General features: G+C 50.3%; 1 protein-coding gene across 1 annotated transcript in view; it reads right to left on the bottom strand.

Annotated features, from left to right (window-relative positions):
* LOC131215113 (zinc finger protein 665) overlaps positions 1-19,497 on the bottom strand; it is a 23,015-nt gene extending 3,518 nt beyond the window's left edge. The window contains exons 1-6 of the mRNA XM_058209494.1: positions 19,288-19,497; positions 1,683-1,819; positions 1,499-1,569; positions 395-589; positions 179-303; positions 1-82 (exon numbers count right to left, since the gene is read on the bottom strand). The exon at positions 1-82 is cut by the window's left edge and continues 39 nt beyond it. Coding sequence (XP_058065477.1) covers positions 1-82; positions 179-303; positions 395-589; positions 1,499-1,569; positions 1,683-1,819; positions 19,288-19,422 — 745 coding nt within the window. The 5' untranslated portion in view covers positions 19,423-19,497. The remainder of the gene's footprint in view (positions 83-178; positions 304-394; positions 590-1,498; positions 1,570-1,682; positions 1,820-19,287) is intronic.
* Positions 19,498-19,864: the final 367 nt, after the last annotated feature.

Genomic DNA, 19,864 nt, shown 5'->3' with positions numbered 1-19,864 from the left:
ACAGGAACGACTTGCCGCACTGTTCACACGAATAGGGACGCTCCTTCGGCACCACGTTCGGCGTCGGTGTCGGTGCTTCCTGCTGGACGTAGTCATTCTGCAAGGAAAAGGGGTCCGTGTTAGAGGAAGGGCACCTGCCACGCAGTTTCCGATCGATACTCACATAATCAATTTCCACGGCCTCGAGCTTCGGCGAAATGCTCAACGTCGGCTCAATCTTGAGCTGATGGTTCGAGGTGGTGGCCTGCGAATCGTCACCTTCCTCCAGTCCCTGGATCACTTTTTGGACCTGCACGGAGATGGCTGTTTGTTGGGAGAGCAAGCAGAACCGCGGTTAGAGTTCCAACCTAATGATAGGTAGAGAGAGAGAGAGCCTCATAAACCAAACACTTACATGCGTGATGGCCATCGGTGCTGTTGGTGATGGCATGCTGGTTGTTGGCGGCCACCGCAGCGGCGGCTCGCTTCATTAGGATGTCGTTGCATTCTTCGGCCGTCAGCTGGATCGGCCCGAGTGGACTCATGAACGCACCGGCGGCACTGGTGGCCAGAATGGTGGTTTTCGGTTTCGTCTCGATGAGCCCGTTCGCTAGAGCGGAATTAGATTGATCTAGCGGTTCCGGTGTTTGGTTGGTTGGTTGGTTGATGGCCCCAACAGTGAATTCCCCCCCGGGGATTGTTAGCAAAAGGTGCAGAGAGTAAAGGATGCGTTTGGTGGTGTTAGATGGAATTATATGAAAATAGCAAGTCCAAAAACGAAGGAATTAGTAAAAGTAATCTAATTCCCATCTATCTCAAATCATTGACATAATAAAATGTTATGCCCTACAGTTTCGGGACGCGCAGCAACTAATGGTAGTTGTTTTATTACTACGAAACGCCGCTCTTTGAGTGCCACACACTAGTAGCAGCAATTAAATAATCGATCAGTGGTTCGTGACGTGCTCTAGCCCGGGAACACGACGACGTAGCCGTTCGTAGCGGCAGTGAGGAGCGTGCTCGGTGAGCGAGTGCTTCAATGATAGTTTCGTGATAAAAAATGAATGCATTGCAAGTGTTTGACCAGGAAGGAAGCAGATAAAACAGACCCCACTCCGGAGGGGGCAAATCAATCGAACGGCAACAAATCGTTAGTGCATCGATCGCGTATTTTACGCGCGGGAACCATGTGGGCCCGAACTGATAACGCTGGCGAAGTGGTAATACAATAGAAAGAGGAAAACCTGGAAAGTTTGCACCGGAGTTCTCCTCTTTTTTCTGTTCATTATGCGCGCTGCTGGTGCGGGCTGGACTATGATTTATAAATATTCATACTAATGAAGAATTCTTTTCTACGATTGCATTCGATTAAGAGAGAACACGGTTATGGGGATTGAGTTGAGCTAAACCGCGAGCAGCCATATGGCAAGAAGTAGACGTTCACCATCCGAAACTTGACCTCTGTTAGTGGGACTAATTTGGCTTGTTCGTGTACTAATACAGTTTAACGGGTGCTTACTTATGACTTCATGCTTCTTCGGGTGTCCTGTGGCGACGACGGTGGCCGTTGTGCCGCTGGTCGTAATTATCCTACAAAAAGCACAGAAGGCAGAGAATCGTGAAATAAACAGAATGAATGGGTGGCTCCCGAAAAAACAAACGCCAAAGCAATGCTCGTGCGTGGCTCTCTCTCGCTCGCTTACCGCTGTGTTCCTTGCTGCAGGGTGGACCCATCATTTACGACGAGCATACGGCGGACCGATTTGTTGGCGTGCGTGATCGCTCCTTTCCCGTCCTTGACAATAATGCTAGCACCGTCCGGTAGCTGCAAGTATGGCATCTGTTAGCGGGGACATATTCCGGCCATCGTGGGGTGTTGTCAGAGAGCGAAGGGAGTGATGGCACCGCGACCGGATGGCGGGAATGAAGGATGATAAAACGATGCGGCACAGGAAACAGGACACAGGAGCGCACCGCAAGCGATGGTGGTGGTGGTGTGTATGATAATTGTGTCGATTTATCGTTGTGTCCATCATGAGCGGACACACATATTCGTTATCGCGGTGATGTGAGGACCGGACATAAAATCGATTTTTAATTCGCCATTATCGTGTGGTGTCAGGTTGGAGTGCACACACCGGCGTTGCGCAACAGGCGGACGATCACAACGAACAGACAACACACGCATCATGCCCCGTGTGTGATGGAGCGGGATTCGGGAACAGGAAGCACGTGGCACACGCAAGACGGCGCGTGGCAGGATGGATGTTGTGTGTGGTATTGTGCGGCAGTTGTGTTGTTTTCGAAGTGTCGAGAACAAGATGATGAACGTGATGATGAAGATGATGATGTTCGCAGAGAGACGAAGAAAGATAGAAAGAGAGAGAAAGAGAAAGAAAAAAGAAGCAAAACACTTGCATGAGAATCGATATTTCCAATTTACTTTAATGACACATACAGGCATTATTGGCATTTGACGCGAGAGCCCAATTAAGGGCCCGCGCGCAATTCGCAGAGTGTCCTCCATTTTTGTCATTCCATCGGTTGTTGTGGTTGGTGTTTCGAAAAAGCAAACTTAAAAGATAGACCGCAGGCGCAGCACAGCACACAACAATGACGATGAAATGACACAAAATGGTAGGCGGATTTTCAATTGATTTTCACCGTTTTTTGTTTGTTTCCAATTCCATTTGTCAGCGCTAACCAAATAAATGATCCGATAGTGATGGAGGATATACGCGGATGATATAAATGGGATTGTGAACTCTGGTACTCTTTACAGATCGACAGGCCGGACGTGTGAAGGTCCTCGGTGATTGCATTATTCGAGTTGTTTTGCTGGCTGCCCACCAAAGTCGATGCGAAAGCAAAGTGTCAAAATCAGCTGATCCGCTCTCAAAGGAGGACACGCACACATACAGAGAGCCCATCACAAAAAGGTACGCTTGTGGTCACCACCGCTCGTGTGTGCGTGGGTTCCCAACCTGCTTCCCATTACCCGGTATTGGTTCCATTTGCCGACCCCGATAGAGATGACGATAAGAGGGCGAGACGATATGCTGATGATGTTGTTAAACATTGCTGCGTTGTGTGGCTCCGGAAACACTCGCACACCACCAAAACTGTGGCCAACATTCCTTCCGCACACACCCACGAAATGATGGTGAGGACGTAAAAAGCAAAGTGCAACTTGTCCTGTTTTACCCAGTTCCATATTATAATAGTTCGGAACGAAGGAAGTTGCCATAAAGTGTCAGAGATCGTTCTAATAGGCCTGCCAACGCGGAGTTCATCGGATGACCGGCAGGCACACAAGCAAAGCCAAGGAAATTCTCGTCCTTATCGATGTGTGTTGTTGTGCGACCCTTAAGTGCGTCATGTGTTGGAAAACTTTCTTTCCTCTTTTCGTAACATTCAGGTGTGTGCAGAGGAAATGTGAGGTTCTTCTCAGAGGGCGACTGGATTAAATGACCATAACAACTCCCATTGACACTATCCCACGTTTATTGTTTTCCCGAACATAAACCCCCGATCAGCTGTTCGTGGCCTTTCGTGGCCCCTTTTTAAATTCATTGCACCAAACCAAAACACACGCTGGTTACGTGTGCGTGAATGGCGGCAGGCACCCCAAAGGCCCCAATGAGCCCAGGGTCCATGTGTTGGGGGGATATAAACAAGTTTGTAAAACATTTTGACAGGCGTGCGGCGGCAACAAGTTGGGACAAAAAAGTATGCAACAGACACGCGCACCTTGAGAGGGGCACCCTTTCACTACCAAAGCAGCAGCATAACCAACACTCTGATTCTGTGTCACGCTCTCTCACTCGTGCTCCACACACACCGCGACAACAACGGTACCGGGAGTTCTTGGGCTTGTCATTTATGTCCAATCCATAATCGGGATATGTTGGTATGTATCCCCTCCGGGTGTCAGGGTCTGTCCGCCCCTTACGGGCGTTGTGTGTTATGCTTATCAGACGGTGCACAGAAAAGATGGATTGTTTGGGTCCCTCCGGCCTGTTTGTTTTGGCTATTTCCATTCGACGATCCCCACAAACCACGGAGCGAGCAAAACTAATTTATGGAAATTCGATACACAACGGGATGGGCTGCCATTTCGAACCTGAGAGCCAGGGAAACGATAACGCACGCTTTTCTAAAGCTGAATCAACTATCCGTTTTCGAACACGGGATATTCCAACAAAACATTAATTGTTTCAGGGTGGAAGATAATGAGCAAACCACTCTGTGCGCTACGAAAGCATCTCGCGTATGATGGCTCTTCGTGTCTAGTCCGCAACAGTGCAGATAACCAGTACAGACTGTACTGTGGAGTACGGGATAGAAGTCTGGCCAGGACAATGAACGGCAGCCTCTCTTGATGGACAGCGCACCACACTTCACATCCACAGGACGCTGGTTGAATGCACAATACAGCGCATCGTATTATCAAGAGCATATGAGATGCCAGTGAGCATAAAGCCCCGTCGACATGCAATAGGAACAGGGAATTTAATCTTGCTCGCACAGGTAAAGAACGGACTCTACTCACACGCTGGATAAGCCCCCGGCCATTAATTCGGTTTTTCGCCATCCACCTGAATATTATGTCCACCGCCTGCACGAAACCGCTGCACCCGTAATCTCGTTCGCCCATTGCACCGCAAGAGGACTGCTCGTTATCCCACACGAAATTTGCAGGATAAATTCCCTATTATCCCTTAAAAAGGCATCATCATCCTGAAGGGCTCCACTAGGGCGTTGTATTGAAAACTTTCGCGAAACCCACACTCATCGGTCGCTCCGTCCATAAATTAAATTGTGAAGCCGGAACCGGCAGCAGCAGCAGGATCAATTCGGGTATTATATCCTCAATTTGTGTTGTGCAATGAACGACAAGAGAACCATTCTCTACTCGTGGCGGCCTCGAAAGTACAGCAAAATACACTCTAGCTGCCAACCAACTAACGGCCAACGGTAGCCTCGCACAGCCGTTGAGGATACTTTCTGTCCCGTCGGTTGTAGTGTTGCGGGAGAAATGATGGGCCCCCCCTTCAGAACATGATTCCTACATTAGAAAAGTACGCGGCAGTCCGAGAACCGCGCCGAAAACGGACTACGGTGGTGCGCCTAAATGTATGTGAAACGCCACTATCGCCGTGGCGTGGGGTTGTGTGCGGGAAATCTGGTGAAAAACTGAATGCCACCACGGTCATACACAGACACACGCTAGGGGGAAAAACTCAGAGTCTGGATTTTCCAATACATTTCCACCAGAACCCCGTTTCCCTGGAGCTACTCTTTCTCTCTTTGGCACGACTGGAACCATTATTTCTGGCACACCAATACTCCCCACAAGGCCGCATCCAGCCATCGCACGTGGTGATGAGGGTTGCGTACATGGTTTGCGTATAGCGTTGGGATGGTGCCGAGAGAGATTGGCGCGAAAATGGGACGCGTATTTTGGAGACCCCTTCTTTTTGAGCATCCATTTTTTACATTCAATTTTAAATAAGAAAATGCGCCCCCAGAGAACAGTATCCCCCCTTCAATATGCCATAGAAGTGTGTGAGGTAATTTTCAACCCAATAAAGTAGACAAAACAATGGAGGATATCATGGCTGAGACCGGCATGCTGCTGTGTCGCTTGCCTGAGTTCGCCCGCCTAATCTCGCTTGTTCCATTGCTTCACGGATCGTTTCACAAACACACAGGCTCCAATACACATGTTTGTGTCCGGTGGCCTCAGCCCCCCCGGTCGGGTCGGTGGAAGTCGGCATACTCTCTCTCTTCAAAGGGGCAAAAAATAATAACCCACCATATGTTGCAAGTAGTAACTCGGCCCGTTGGTTGCTGACTTGCTTACTGATGGCTCTGCCATGTGTGTCCTCCATGCGCAAAACGTGCACCGGCACAAACAATCTGGGGGTTTGTGTTTGCGTGTGACACAATACCCGGGTGTCCAGGGGGTCTATACTGCCCTTGCTTTATTATGGAGAGTGCGCTTCTGTAAAATGCATATGCAAACACTGCTGACTAGCGCCGGTTGCGTTTCGCCGGATTCGCCGTCGGATGGCGCCTATCTGTTGCTGCTGTTCGATGCATTTCGATGAGCTGCATGCCGATCGAGTGATTTCAACGAGAAGGATGTGGTTTCGGTTGTGGTTAGTGAATTATAAACAGAACAGATATTTATGACACACTCCTCTTTTGGGTTTGGTTCGGTAACGCACTACGTCCTACTGGAGATAAATATTTATGACCTTTACCCTAGTTTGTTCATCTCAGTAACAGCAACATCGTGTTACCATAAACTATTTATAATATTAATTGATTAGATTAATGATTGAACCGCTAATTATCCTGATTACCTAATTATCTGGAACATTTTCTTTATCATGACGTAAGAAGGATATTACCACAAATAAATTCAAACTATGCTTCGTCCGTGTAGTGCTCACAGCTGGCAACAATTGAGAGTTGCCACGATGGACAAAGATTAACAGTAAACAGCGCCAGCGATTGACATTCACAACGACGACGGAACGACCGAGTGACCGTCGTTCGGTCAAAGTCACGCCCCCGAACGATCGTCGTGACACTTCGCGTTTACCTCTTGGTGGCCTCTTTTCCCCTCATAGGGTTACTCAGCCTCGACACGCACGACACAATCGGTTTTAAGTTGGCAACATACGGTTCCAGCAGCAAAAGGAGCTGCTGGACACGAGCTAACTTTTCGCTAACATTTCTATGCAAACGCTACACAATCCACCCCAAGCGTGCAGCATTGAACACAGACCCCCTTAACAACATAAAAACACCCCACCACGAATTGTTTCGGTCCCCGTCAAATCACGGTGTGTCGTGTCCGTCGCGCGCCAGTAAATGTGGCAGGTCGAGAAAAAATCCCCATCAACGTTTTTGTGGCTTCATCCGGAGAAGTAGAATTTGATGGAGTTTTCAAGAACACGCCGGGCGGGCACCGAAGAGGTTTTGTGGTCCACTGGCTCCCCTCTCTCATTGAAACGCTGGTTTTTCCTCCATTTTCCTCCATATATTAACATTTTCGTTAGACTCGGTTTTGTTATTTGGCGATTTTGCGAAGAACGATGATCGATGGTAACATTCCGATCGTTACACGGTGAGAGACCCCACCAAACCGGTACACGCGACTACAAGCTGCAGAAAGGGGAGAGAGTATAGCGCGCCCGAAGCATATTGAATTACGGATCATCACTCACTCACAGCAGCGGCCGCACCACCGGCCTTGGTGAAGAAGATGCAAAAACCCACCCAGACCCAGCGAGAAGCGAGACCGAGATGACAGCAGCAGGCAGTAGCGGATCTGATTAATCTTGAAAGGATAAACCTTGAGCTGACGATATTGGTGAGAGATTCGATGAGCTAACGATGGGTTTTAGAAACGAAAACGAAAAAAACCCAACAGAAACCTGACCATGACGGACCACGCTTTTTATGTCGTGGGGAGCATTCTTCAAGGCTTCTATACATTGCGCGCCACTGAAGTCTGCCGCCTCCCGAGATGTCCGTTGCCCGTTCGCGCTTGGCTGCCAATTGATGATCGTTGTCAGCAGCGGTAGTACCAATCAAACTTTTCTGCCATCGTCGGCCGTAATTTTCCAGTGCCCATCAATTAGGTGGGGAATAAGAGTTCAATCAATTGAGTTAACTTCTCCCTAGCGCTCGTTCACTCTCACGAGGCGCACGGTGTTCGGCGCCACATAGCACCGTAAGCGGTTTTTATTGTTTAAAATGTAACGATTGTTTATGTTTCGCGATGAAATGGCGGAGGATCCTTCCCACCGAAGGCCACCGCCGGTCCACAATTGAGATCTACAACACAGTGATAAATGGTTGATTTGTAATCGACGACACCGCAGTTTAGTCGTCAAATTGGAGTAGATTTAAAAAGCAAGGCCAACTTTAGTATCGCCTCGAATCGTTTCCAGCAACCCACAGAGTGCTACGAAAAGGTCGAAGGTCGCAGGAGGCGCAGAGACTGATTGACGTCAGCAGCGTGGAGTGTAATTAACAGGAGTTGCAAATTACTTTTGAGGACAATAAAAACTTACTGAAGGACCGCTTTTCTGTCCATATTAGTGTGTACATTCATTTACACGAGAAACAATTCTTTTAGCTCCTCCAAAAGTAACCCCGTCATGGTGGAATTCCGACAAAACCCAAAAAGAACCCTATATAGTGCTATTCATCTGTCAAAAAAACAAACCGGTGTGAAGTGTATTGAAGCCACCAAAACAATGCATTTCAATGTCAAGCAGGGTGAGTTGGGGGTTCTTCTACTTTTTGCAACACTTCACACCATTACCTAACGGTGAGTGTGGTGGGCAGCACACAACAAGTGGAACGAAGCAAAAACATAACCCACCGCACACCATTCCATTCGCTCGCCAAACCACCACCACCGATAGAGAAAGAGCACTCTCGGCGGCAGCAGCATCATCATCAAAGGTGATGACCATCCATTCGTCGTCGCCACCAGTGAGGCTCTATCGCTCTCTCTCGCTCTGACGCGCACACAAAGGCAGCATCATCAGCCCATCGCACGCAAACCACGGCGACGACGGCGCGCCTTCTTTGTCGATATCATAATATGTACGCATAATTCCTACCAACGACGATGACTACCGACCGACAGCAGACACCTCCCCAAGAGGAGGGCTTTAGAGGATTGGGTTGGTTTGGTGCGTTACCAAGCCACCAACGAAAACACATACAGAAAAACACACGAAGCACGTGGAGTCGTGCATACTAGAGCGACAGACACGTGATTTTGAGGCCGTGCGGATTGTGAAATAAGCAAACAGGATGTTTTAAAGCGGCCAACATTAATTCGTTGCCTTATTTATCTCCTGTTTTTGCATGAATGATGATGGCCCGAGTCGGCATAGGATAAAGAAAACAGAGCACGGAAGCTACCTACTTAAGCATTGCTTGTAATTATAGTTGGTGATTGGATAAAATGAAAACATGACCCCCCCAACTAGGGCCGGCACATCTTTTGTTGGTAAACAAACCCGATCTGCAATTGTCTCTGTATCTCCTCGCGTGCACACATACACACCCAGGTACGGCACACGGCCGATCCGAAACCCCCGTGTGTTTACTTTTGCTCCTTTTTGCGCAACACCACACCGCTGCGCGCCGTCGATTGCCCTCGCGCTATCGCGTCACAAACACGTGCCTGACTCGCGCGATACACGCAGTCTCCCCGCACGCACGCACACGCGCTCTCTTCTCCGTCAACCTGCCCAGCCCCGTGCACACACCACCACACACTATCCCCTGCCGCTTGTGGGACGAGCTTCCGCACACACCTCTTTAAACCCGTGCGCGAGGCGCACGTGCATTCTTCACCCCATACACATCAAATGCCGCGGCTGCCTCATGCACACTATCCCATCTCTCGCGAGAAACCATGATTACATGTTTGTTATGATTTTTGTTTACATCGACCATCATCATCATGGTGGTGCCACAATCGCTTCTTCGGGGCACGGAACGACAGCATTGCCACGTATCAAGGATCATCGCTAAGGAGCCGTCAATCACACGATCATCGGAGAGAGTTCAGGGAAAGTGATCTACGGTGTAGATAAAAAGGTCAAGGCCGTTGCGGTGTCATCCACTTGTCGTATTTTCTTCTCAGAGACTCGAGAGACATCATGATTCAGACGCGCACCCATACATCGCCGAAGGATTAACCACCGCCACACACCACCACTGCCGCAGGGATGCGTCCCTGTAGTAGAGAGAGGACGGACGACCGGTTAAGAAGCGGGGCACAGAACTACCGGCGGAATGTCCGTCTCGGAAACACACCAACACGGTCTTCCTGTGCGAGAGCACCACCACCACCAATGAGGAGGACAGGACAAGGAGCAAAAAGGATAGCACCAAATTGAATGAGATACTTTCACGTCTGCACGGCCAGGCCAATTGCCGGTCGCCTGTCCGTGCGTGGTAAGAGATGCCGGAATTGGATCATCGAATACAGCGACCCCATTATTGTTCTACGTGTGTCCTGCGTTTTTACAGGATTCACACTCGAGCCGAAAAAAATTTCGTCAGAAAAGGTGTTTTAAAGTCCCGGCATAAATACAATTGTTACCAATACACACTTCCTACCTACAATACCCCAGCGCGCTTCGTCGAGCATTCCCCGGCCGTGAACTTGACCCAGTGGTCGGTTGTTGTTCGCTATCTCTTTCCGGTCCACCGGAGGCAGCAGAACCCGCAACTGCACACCTTTGATGCACGGATCGTAGAAAATATGAGTGGAATCATATATGCATTCGCCTCGCGGTCCAACGGTGGGCGAGAGATCAACAGGTCTCGAAGGGGGCAGTAGTTGGTTCATTAAATCGTGCCGCCGTATGCTGTGTAATTGTGCATTACCCAAAGCAGCAGAGCTCATTCTCAGAATGGAATGCGCAAACGAAATAATGTCTACTTCATGAAGGCAAAGGAATGCACAACAAACGAAATCTTGAACAGTTAAACGATTACTACTTTAGCGTGCTACTGCGCGAAGGAATCTTCTCGATCGAGGTAGTGGAACCACACAACAAATTGGGACAGCATAAATGGCAGGTTCACGATTCGAGAGGCATCACAACCGAAACAGCACACCTTCAAGTGCACAACACCCCATTAATATATGTTTTACATCGAATCAATTTAACTCGCGAGTACGTGCGACTGTTAATTCGGTTCGATTTAGATTTACCCCCATTTGCTGTGTAATATTCAAACAAATACGACGCATAGAAAAGCCATCCTCTGGCCCGGCAACAGGGGGGCTTGCATAATTCCCCAGCGATCACCGACTGAAACGAAATCTTGTCTTGCGACAGACAGACATGGCCGGCAGACAGGAGCCGCCAACAGAAATAACCGACGAATAAATGCATAATCGGTAACGGCTCGGCCTCCGCTCTCCGGTGATGAGGAATACATTATCCTTCCACGAAGGCCCTTCCCGCCATACGACACCTTCCGGGGCCCGAACCGCCGCGATCGTTTATTCATATGCTGTTCAGCCGTAGCCACAGAAAGCCGGAAAGCATAAGAAACGAAAGATGACTTTGACTGACCAACCGACTGGGTGGTGGTGGTGGCGGCGGGCCTCTTAGGTAGCAGAGCAACAACAAGTGATTTATGTTGATGTATGAAAATTAAAAAACTTTTTCTCGCCCCTCTATCTTATCTTCACGCCCGGTATCCCCATTTCAACAAAACACTCTTCGGACGTCGAATACATCACACGCTCAGATGAGGTAGCCTTTCGAATCGCCAATCGGAACCCGGAGACGTCTTGGTGGTGTGTATCGGTGAGGAGTGTCGCTTGATGGCACACCATTTTATCGTTGCAGGATTATTTTCATGTCATAAAACTGCTAAAACTAAGTGAAATCAATTACCGAATGACCCCGGTTCCCTTTAACTGCACCGCGATGAAGTCTCAATTTGTGCAAATTCCGAGCGGTGGCGTCGTAATTGGACCAGGGATGAGGCGGTGGTGGCCGCTTGCCATGCAGTGCACGTAGACGATTGAACACGAACTACACCAGCCCTTCGTCTCTCCGACGGACGGAAAAAGGATGCTGTAATGGGCACTTCCCCACCATTTGAGGAGGCTTTCCTTCCCTCCTTGTAAAGAAGCAGGAAACACAATTCCACTTTCGCGACGTAGAAGAGCGCGGCACGAACACAATCGAGGCACAAAAAACTGCATCCAAATATGCAACCCAACGGCGGCGAGACGTGAGCGCAGCAGCAGCACCATCCACAACTTGCCGCAGCCTCGCGCGTTTTCTAATGGAACCAGAGACACGGTTCAGTCCGTCAGGGCTAAGCCTGCGGCGGGGAACGGACGACGGCACCATCTTTTGCTTCGTCCGTTCGGAAGAAAAACTTCTTGAGCACGTTGAGCTGTAACAAGCCGACGGGTCTCGGGGTCTCTCTGTGCAGTCAGCATCGCATCGTAAAACGGAATTGGTCTCTGCAGAACACATTCAGAAGCGGAACACGCATCGTCATGGTCCTGCGGTGTTTTCTTCTCGCTCGCTTTGGCTTCCCACAGGTAAACTCCGAAAGAAACCCGTTTCTGCGGGACCTTTTGGGCAGGAGAGGAGCACCAAAATAAAAAAAAAAGGAAAATCCAAGGTTTTAGCTGACCTGTTCCCTCCTGTCAAAACATACCTTGCTTAACGTCGCCTACGGGAAACGGAAACCGACGGAGTGGTCTGCCGCTTGTTAAGGTCTTAGGTCCTTTGGATTGAGCGGGTTACGAGTGGTTCACATTCTTTCGCCATTGAGTCCACGAACTGCCCAGATTTATGGCCAAATATTCGCCCAAATTGCAAAGCTTGAGAGAGATCGACCGCTATTCAACCAAACCCAAATCTCTTCCGTAGCCATCAGACCGACATGTATCTGCGGTCGTTAAACGTAAAACTAATTAACGTCGTTGCGGGGAAGTCACCCCCGGGCGCTCATAAGACTTCGGGCCATATCGTAAATCATACATGGGACTCGTAAATGGGCGAGCGATTGGAAGGAACACGGAATGAATTACCGTCAAATTTGGATAATAGTTAACCTTTTTCCCGCCTTGCCAGACGTTCCCAACGGACAAATTTAAATGCAAATTATTTTGACGCATAACTAAAACTCAAGCGAAAAGAAGTAGGACTGGAGGCATATAAACAACTGAAGGGAAACTAGCTCTGGAAGCGCTGTGCGGCTTTGACTGAATTCTATTCAGGGTACGACATTCGGGAACGCTAGGATAACGACGCAATATATTCTCTCATCTCCCGGAAAGCAAACAAACCATTTCGGAAAACGATTCAATTAAGTGAAGTCGATTAATCTACCTAACGCGACTGCTCCATATGTGCGCGTCCTTCTATCTGTGGTGTTTAATAAATCAACTTCCAGCTTCCATCACGAAATCCCGGAAGTTCCACCGCGCGAGACTGCGACTGCGTTTCTGTGCAATTTGCTCGAACGACTTTCTACCGGTGCCCAACTCCCGGGAGCGACGGTCTGGTTTATGTTTCCTGCCGCTACAACTCATCCGTGTGCTGCCACCAGCGCCCGAACCGTGGATAGTGCGCGAGGCTCTCCAGACACGACCCTTTTACGACGTTGGCCGCCACCGCCGCTGGGAAGGTGGTGGTTTCACGCGGTTGGCGTTCAGTTTCGCGTGGATCGAGCGAAACGGAGCGCCTCGTTGACTTCAGTAAAATTCCAGTGAAATTGAAAACTGGCGTTCCTGCAAAAAAAAACCCGACGGAAAACTACAACACCGAGACATCTCGCGAAGGAGAGCAGCGATTCGTGATGGTGGTTGCCCCCCAGCGCGAGGCAAGAGATCGTGGCCACAACGTGTCGTCCGGTGTATGCTGGAACGCGTTGTTGCTTTTATGTTGCAAAATGTTGGGTCTGCTTCGTCGTGCCGTAGTATAGAGTGTTTTACTGCCGGTCAAAGGTTTGGAACACTGCCTCTTAGCGACCTGGCGGACGATGGCGGGTTTTCCGCAGTTCTAGTTCGCAGACACAGATCAAAACACCGAGATCCTGTCTCGCGTCAGAGTCACGAGCTGCAGCAGGGCATTGCGTAAGGTTGAGGAAACACGAGGCTGAACGGGAATGGCATTGGGTCTCCCGGGCAAAATGGCGGGCAGCGTTGGTCATCGTAAATCATCAGGCATTAGTAGGTTGTTTCGATGTTCTACAAATTGGTACGTTGGCACTAATTGAAGATCGTGCTCAGATATCGCGCGGCCGGATGCAATCTGTAGCACACTTTCCTGTTTGCTGTGCCTCGACAGACTTCGCCACTACCGACACCAAACAGAAGTGTTGTTGTCATCTGCATCGGCTAAAAAATCCCGCGCGCAGACTTGAAACAGCTTTTCCCACCCACCATCAATCGAAATTTCCACCACAACCGGACGGAAAGACAACAAACACGGTCGAAACAAATGGTGTCCGGGTGTGTGCGTGCCTCTGGGCCCCCGTTGTGTACTTTTCGTAAACACACACCCGACCTGGTGTCGGTGTTTACATTCTCTACCTTAAAATAAAGACGAATGTTTGTCCGCCTCGCCATGCCATGTAGATTCAGCCGGTTTTCGGCGGCGTCATCCGGGGCGGCACCCAACGGCACAGGACGAATTGAACTCGCTACATATTTTTTGAGCATGTTTTTCAATTCGAAAAAAAACCCTTTTAAAACTTCTTTACAGCACACGATAGCGATCGTACGCAATATGATCCGGATTGCGCAAAACATTCTACTTAATGATTAGTCTCGTGGTTCCTTTCGCTAAGGGTCGTTGCCGTGGGCGGCCTCTGCTCGCTCGGACGACAGCATGTCAATCATTACAAATTAAACAAGGCAGCTGCATGTTTCATTAGATTGCCCATCACCGTGCGCCCGGTTCCATGTCTCGTTGGTTCTGGGAGCTGAAGGTGGTTGCCGCCAGGTCAACTTGCAACGTGACTCGAAGATGGGGTTAAATGTGATACGGATCGCGGTGGGTGTTCGGCAGCATATATTAGCCCTTCCCTTCCGCACATCAATCATCCCTTGCAACACACAGGAACCAACATTAGATAATGTGTGCAAAAGTGGGAAAGAAAAGATTCCTTTGCGAACGATGCTCGCCTTTTCACTCACAGCTCGCGTCACGTGAACGCCACATGCGTCGAGCGTGCGAGTGACCAGCTCTAGGCTCTCAGCTCTAAAACGGAAAGAGAACGAGAGAGACCGAGTTGACGGTGTGCGCGTCACCTCCGCGTTACTTTGTAATCACACTCGCCCCGTTCGTGGCCGATCAATACGCGAGTGGAGTTAAATTTCCACAACAAAGCCACAACATACACCACACCCAAAACGCAGCCAATGCTAATGAGATAAAAGCGAACGTTTGGTGCTCTCTAATGTCGCCGCGCGCTGGGGCTAGCGGATCTAATTATTGCTAAGAGCTGGGCGCTCCTCTAACGCACGTCCGGTGTCCGTCGTTCAAGGTTATAACAGGAGGCGGCAAACCGTCCGAGGGTTTCTTCTTCACCCCGCGAAAAAGGCGCCATAATTCTGAGCCCATTCGGTGTGGTGTGGGGCACCCGCTCCCACACTACACCGTTCAAAAATGTGCCTCTCGCACGCATATTCCCGAAGCACAAAGTCTAATAATATTCACCACGCGCACAGGGTGACTCCGAACCGAAGCGTTGATGATGTGGTTATATACAGGGTGAAGTGCGGTCGCTCAAAGTGGGAACTCGGGCCGCACTCATACTTTGCTCTCGCTGCTCTGTTCGTTGTGAGAGAACGCCCCTGTGTGCGTGATGCCTAAAAACGAGATACATAACGCTATGAGAAACGCACCACCACACGACTGCCAACGGAGAGCCCGCTTACGAGACGCACTCTCCGTGGTGTTGGTGGTGTGGTGAGTAGAGTGAGTTTCAATTTTTTCGCCCGACCATAGAAGAGACGGCCGCCATCTTGGCGTTTGGGAACAAAGTACGTCAGAGAAGCGAGCGCTTGTTGCTTAGCGGGGAATCGAAGTTGAAAACGACATTTTTACGACCTCAGCAACCAATTAAAACATGCAATTTGACGAGAAGAGATCGAATAACAGGATAACCCATGCCGCCATTGACCCACCACAAACGTTTTCGAAGCGCAAATCGAATTACGTCGCAGATTGACGACGGTGTGTTGATTATGCAAGCACCAGACAACACAGTACGCCCTTCCTTTGCGTTGCCAAAACCATTTATGTTGGCGGACATACCATAGTTAAGCCTGCGGGGATTTTGAGAAACCCTGTGAGCTTAGCTTTGCCATGGTTTCGAAATCAGAAAGATGACACGCTGATGCGCGCGCGCCATTCGACAGCCATTGCATTTTCCATTTCCAAAGCGTCGCGTTGTCTTCTTGGACCACTCGAAAGTAAGCCCGCTAAAGTGCAGCATCCATATCACACCACAGAGTTCACGGTTCACGAAATGCTACACTTTTGAGTAAATTGAGTTAATTTTCTCTACCAAAGAATGCGCTGCGTTGGCTGAAAACCACCGCGACGGCAAATGGTGATGATGCAACCAACCGCGTGTCGTCATCTCGCTTTCTCCACTCTTAGCCAGCTCGCGCTCTCCCTCTCTCGCACACGCGCATGCTCTCGGCCAATCTCTCTTGAGGGCTCGCGATTGATATCGCTTTTCGATGGTTGTGTTGCTACGAAACGGTAAAGTAGCAGCGGCTCGTTCTGCGCCTACCAAAAAGGTGCAAACTGTAGCTCAACCATGAAGCGGCGGCAACGATGAAACGACCGGACACGTTTTCACCAAAAGAATTTCTCAGCTTTTCGGAACGGCAAACGGGCCCAAGCCGGGGGACAGACAGTGAGTAATGATGATGGCGAGCAAACGACCGTGCGATCATTTGGGCCCACCTTTCCCAGGAACTCCGACGACACGCACTAAACGCGGACCACCGGCAGCGGTGGCTAGACGATCCGAATCACCGGACAGTCGGTAACAAACAACAACAGCAGCAAACATCACACCCTAACCCCCAAGAGTACAGCGCACCGGCAGCTCAAGAAGCGGCAGCAGCACCACGACGAACGACGACAACCCTCTCGCTAGCGGATTGCGTGTATGCGGTGCTTCACGACGGGCGGTGGTGTCCAATCGACTCCGCAGTACAGCACACATTCCTGCAAGCTCGGTGGACGGCCACACAACAGAACCAGTCTCCGTCTTTGTCCCTCTTTTGTTCAGCCGCCCAGTGCCAGAGCTAGGAGAACGGCCGAGGAGGCCACCAAAGAGCCTAGGACACGAGCACCATCAGGAAGCGCGCTCGGAACCCACCACACACCCAACCGACCAACCGACCAACACACGCGGCGGCGGCGCCGGATCGGATAATTTGCCGCGATGTTGTGTGGTTCGGGGATGAAGAGATCATACTGATTCTGGTGCCCGGGTTGTTGTTGCTACCGCTGGTGTTCTGGCGAAGCATACCTGAAGGCATTTACGCACACAACATGCCGCCGCCGCTACCACCATCGCCGACCCGGTCCACAACACACGCTAGAGAGCGCGTGGTTGCACAACCATCCGCACGACCTCCTTTCACCACACAGAAGAGATCAGAAATCCACCGTCCCACAGCCCACAGCGCACGTACACCACAGCAGGGCCAAGAGCGCGTGTCACACACCGCTGCGTCGCGTGCTACGGAGAGAAACGCGTACGAAACACACAACACCCAGCCCAAACACACCGAGGAGGAAAGCGGAAGGAAAAGAACTCTCACAACAAAATAAATACCCGAATTTGGTATGTGGGGGCCCTCCTAAAGGGCCAGCCAGCCACCGAGGGCGTGCTTTGCGTGTTTACGTGGCGCATGGCGTGAAAAAAGGATGGCAAGCAAGGTGGTGCCCGCCGTTTCGCCAACCGTGCATATCCTGACACACCGGGAAACAGCTACACAGCCACACGCTTACATTGGCCACTCGACGCGGCACAAGGTGGCGCACACATACCACCCCAAAAGCGTGTCCTTTTTTCGTGTGTTTTTGATCCGGGCCACCTCCGGATGGATAGAGGTGCCAATATTTCGTTGGATTATTGTCAGTCGAGAGGCCGATAATTTAAGATTCGTTTTCCTAACATAACATAAATTGTTGAATGCTGTGCGTTATCCGGAGATTCTTCAACAAGAGGCCAACAACACCATGCTCGAGGCGGGGGCTGCTCATCGCAGCGCGTATCAGCCTACAAAATGGAGAAGAAAAAATAGCCAAAGCGAAAGAGGGTAATCAAAACAAACAAACGTACTATGCTACGAACACTAGTTCGCTCTAGGCGCGCGCGTCGTAGTCGAAAACAGATGATCGGAATACGCCTCGGAACACCCAGGAGGCCCAACATAATTATCATTCCCTGTGTACACACGACACACACCTCTCTTGGTGTGATAGAATCGAATTTTACACACGTAAAAGAGCCCTCCCGTCGGAACAGCGAGCGAGTGACTAACGGAAGGGTGTGTGCGCGCGGTGGTCGGTAGGCGACTACTGTTGTCGGTGTGTGCAGCATGGATGATGGTGGCAGTGGTAGCGGCCGTACAGTATCAATTCCCCCGGCAGAGAACTGTAGGTACCACCCCGCGCGCAGCAACAGTTTTTAATGCAACAACACCATGCCCGGGCGGCGGCCCAAGTCCCCGTCTCTACCACAGAGCCAGGCGAGCAGCACAAGACGCGCTGCTCCATACGCACGTAAAACGTGTGTCTCTTTCTACGCGGTGATCAACCCGGAGTTCTATGCTGTAGTATGCTGCTGACCAACACAGCATGTTGGCGTGTGTACTAGCTATTAAACTAGTGAGATCTACCCCCGTTCGCTGGACATGGACTTATGTACATACACAGCAGAGGGGTGTCTCTTTACCATTTCACATTATGCTTCCCACCAGAGCATGTGGCCCGGGATGATCTGTGTGCGGCGCTATCTTTCTGTGTGTGACACCGCCGACGCACAATCAGCTCCAACGACGCCAAACGTACACAAAACGAGTGGCCATGCTTCCTGGGGGTGCCTAGGAGTGTGCATAGAGGCGCGCATAGAGGAATTCGTTGGCTTCCATCGGTATTTGTAGGCGTCCTGGTGACTGAGCATTAACCGGGGAAAAGGACATGGTTTGTGGCCCGCCTTCTGCGGTTGTTGTAAAAGAATATATGTTTCGTTTGGCCCCAAGGCACCGACTGGAAGAGAAATCTAAAGAAGTTTACGAAAAATCCAAGTTAGAAGATTCATCATATCGAAGCCCATCATCTTTGTGACTGACGTGTTATCTGATATACTGCTATCAGGATCGCCATAGTTCGTGAAGTACATGGCGCACGTACACAGCTGACAAAACAGACAACCGGTGCGTGCCACTTTGTACAAGTACTCCCAACACACCGTACCGCTCTTTGTGGGCAAGAACCGGATGGGTGGGTGTTGGCATCGAAATGCCTTTCCAAAAGTACTCCCGCGTTCAGACTGGTGGGCTGAATTTTGACACATTCCTCTACGCTGTGGAGCCACAACAAAGCAATCACCGAACATCACACGTTGCTGTGATAACAATCTCGTTTTGAGGAGCGGGAAACTTTCCCGCAAACATCGAAACATGTTCCGACACTTGTCTCGTGTATCTACGGAAGTAACAAAACATATTATGCCACCTACCGATGTTGTCGTCCCATCGCCGACGGTGTAGTTGATGTTCGGGCCCAGCTCCACCACCGAATCGGCGCGGGCGTTTTCCGTGAAGCCCCAGGCGTAGTTGAAGCTCGTCGGTGGGTTCGTCTGTGCCGCACACATCTTCGCTCCGCTCCGTTTATGCTTCACGTTTATGCTGCTGATCAGCTGTTGGTGTCACGGGCACGGCGCACTCCCCGCCACTGATATACACACTGTTGTTTGATCCTAAAAGTATGCCTCGTTGGCCTCAGCACACCAACACACGGCGGCGGCGGCCCTGTTAATGTAACTTTGTGTGTGCACCCACGTGCGTGCGTGCGTTTGTGTGTACACGGAAGGACCCAGCATACACTCTCCGAGGGTACGCTGCCTCTGTCGGTGTGGTGGTCGTGTGGACCCACACACTACCAATGCACGGCCAGGATATCGGCCCTGGCACAGAGTACTGTCGTTGCCGCACGCGTCGTGATCTTTTCTCACTGGTTGGCACGAATTTTCACTTTCAATTTACACGCTGATAAATGGTACCGTACTTCTTCCTTTCACACCACATCATCGTACC

The sequence above is a fragment of the Anopheles bellator genome, chromosome 1, assembly GCF_943735745.2.
Source record: "Anopheles bellator chromosome 1, idAnoBellAS_SP24_06.2, whole genome shotgun sequence".
NCBI classification, from domain to species: domain Eukaryota; kingdom Metazoa; phylum Arthropoda; class Insecta; order Diptera; family Culicidae; genus Anopheles; species Anopheles bellator.
This window is presented reverse-complemented; position numbering and strand designations above follow the sequence as displayed.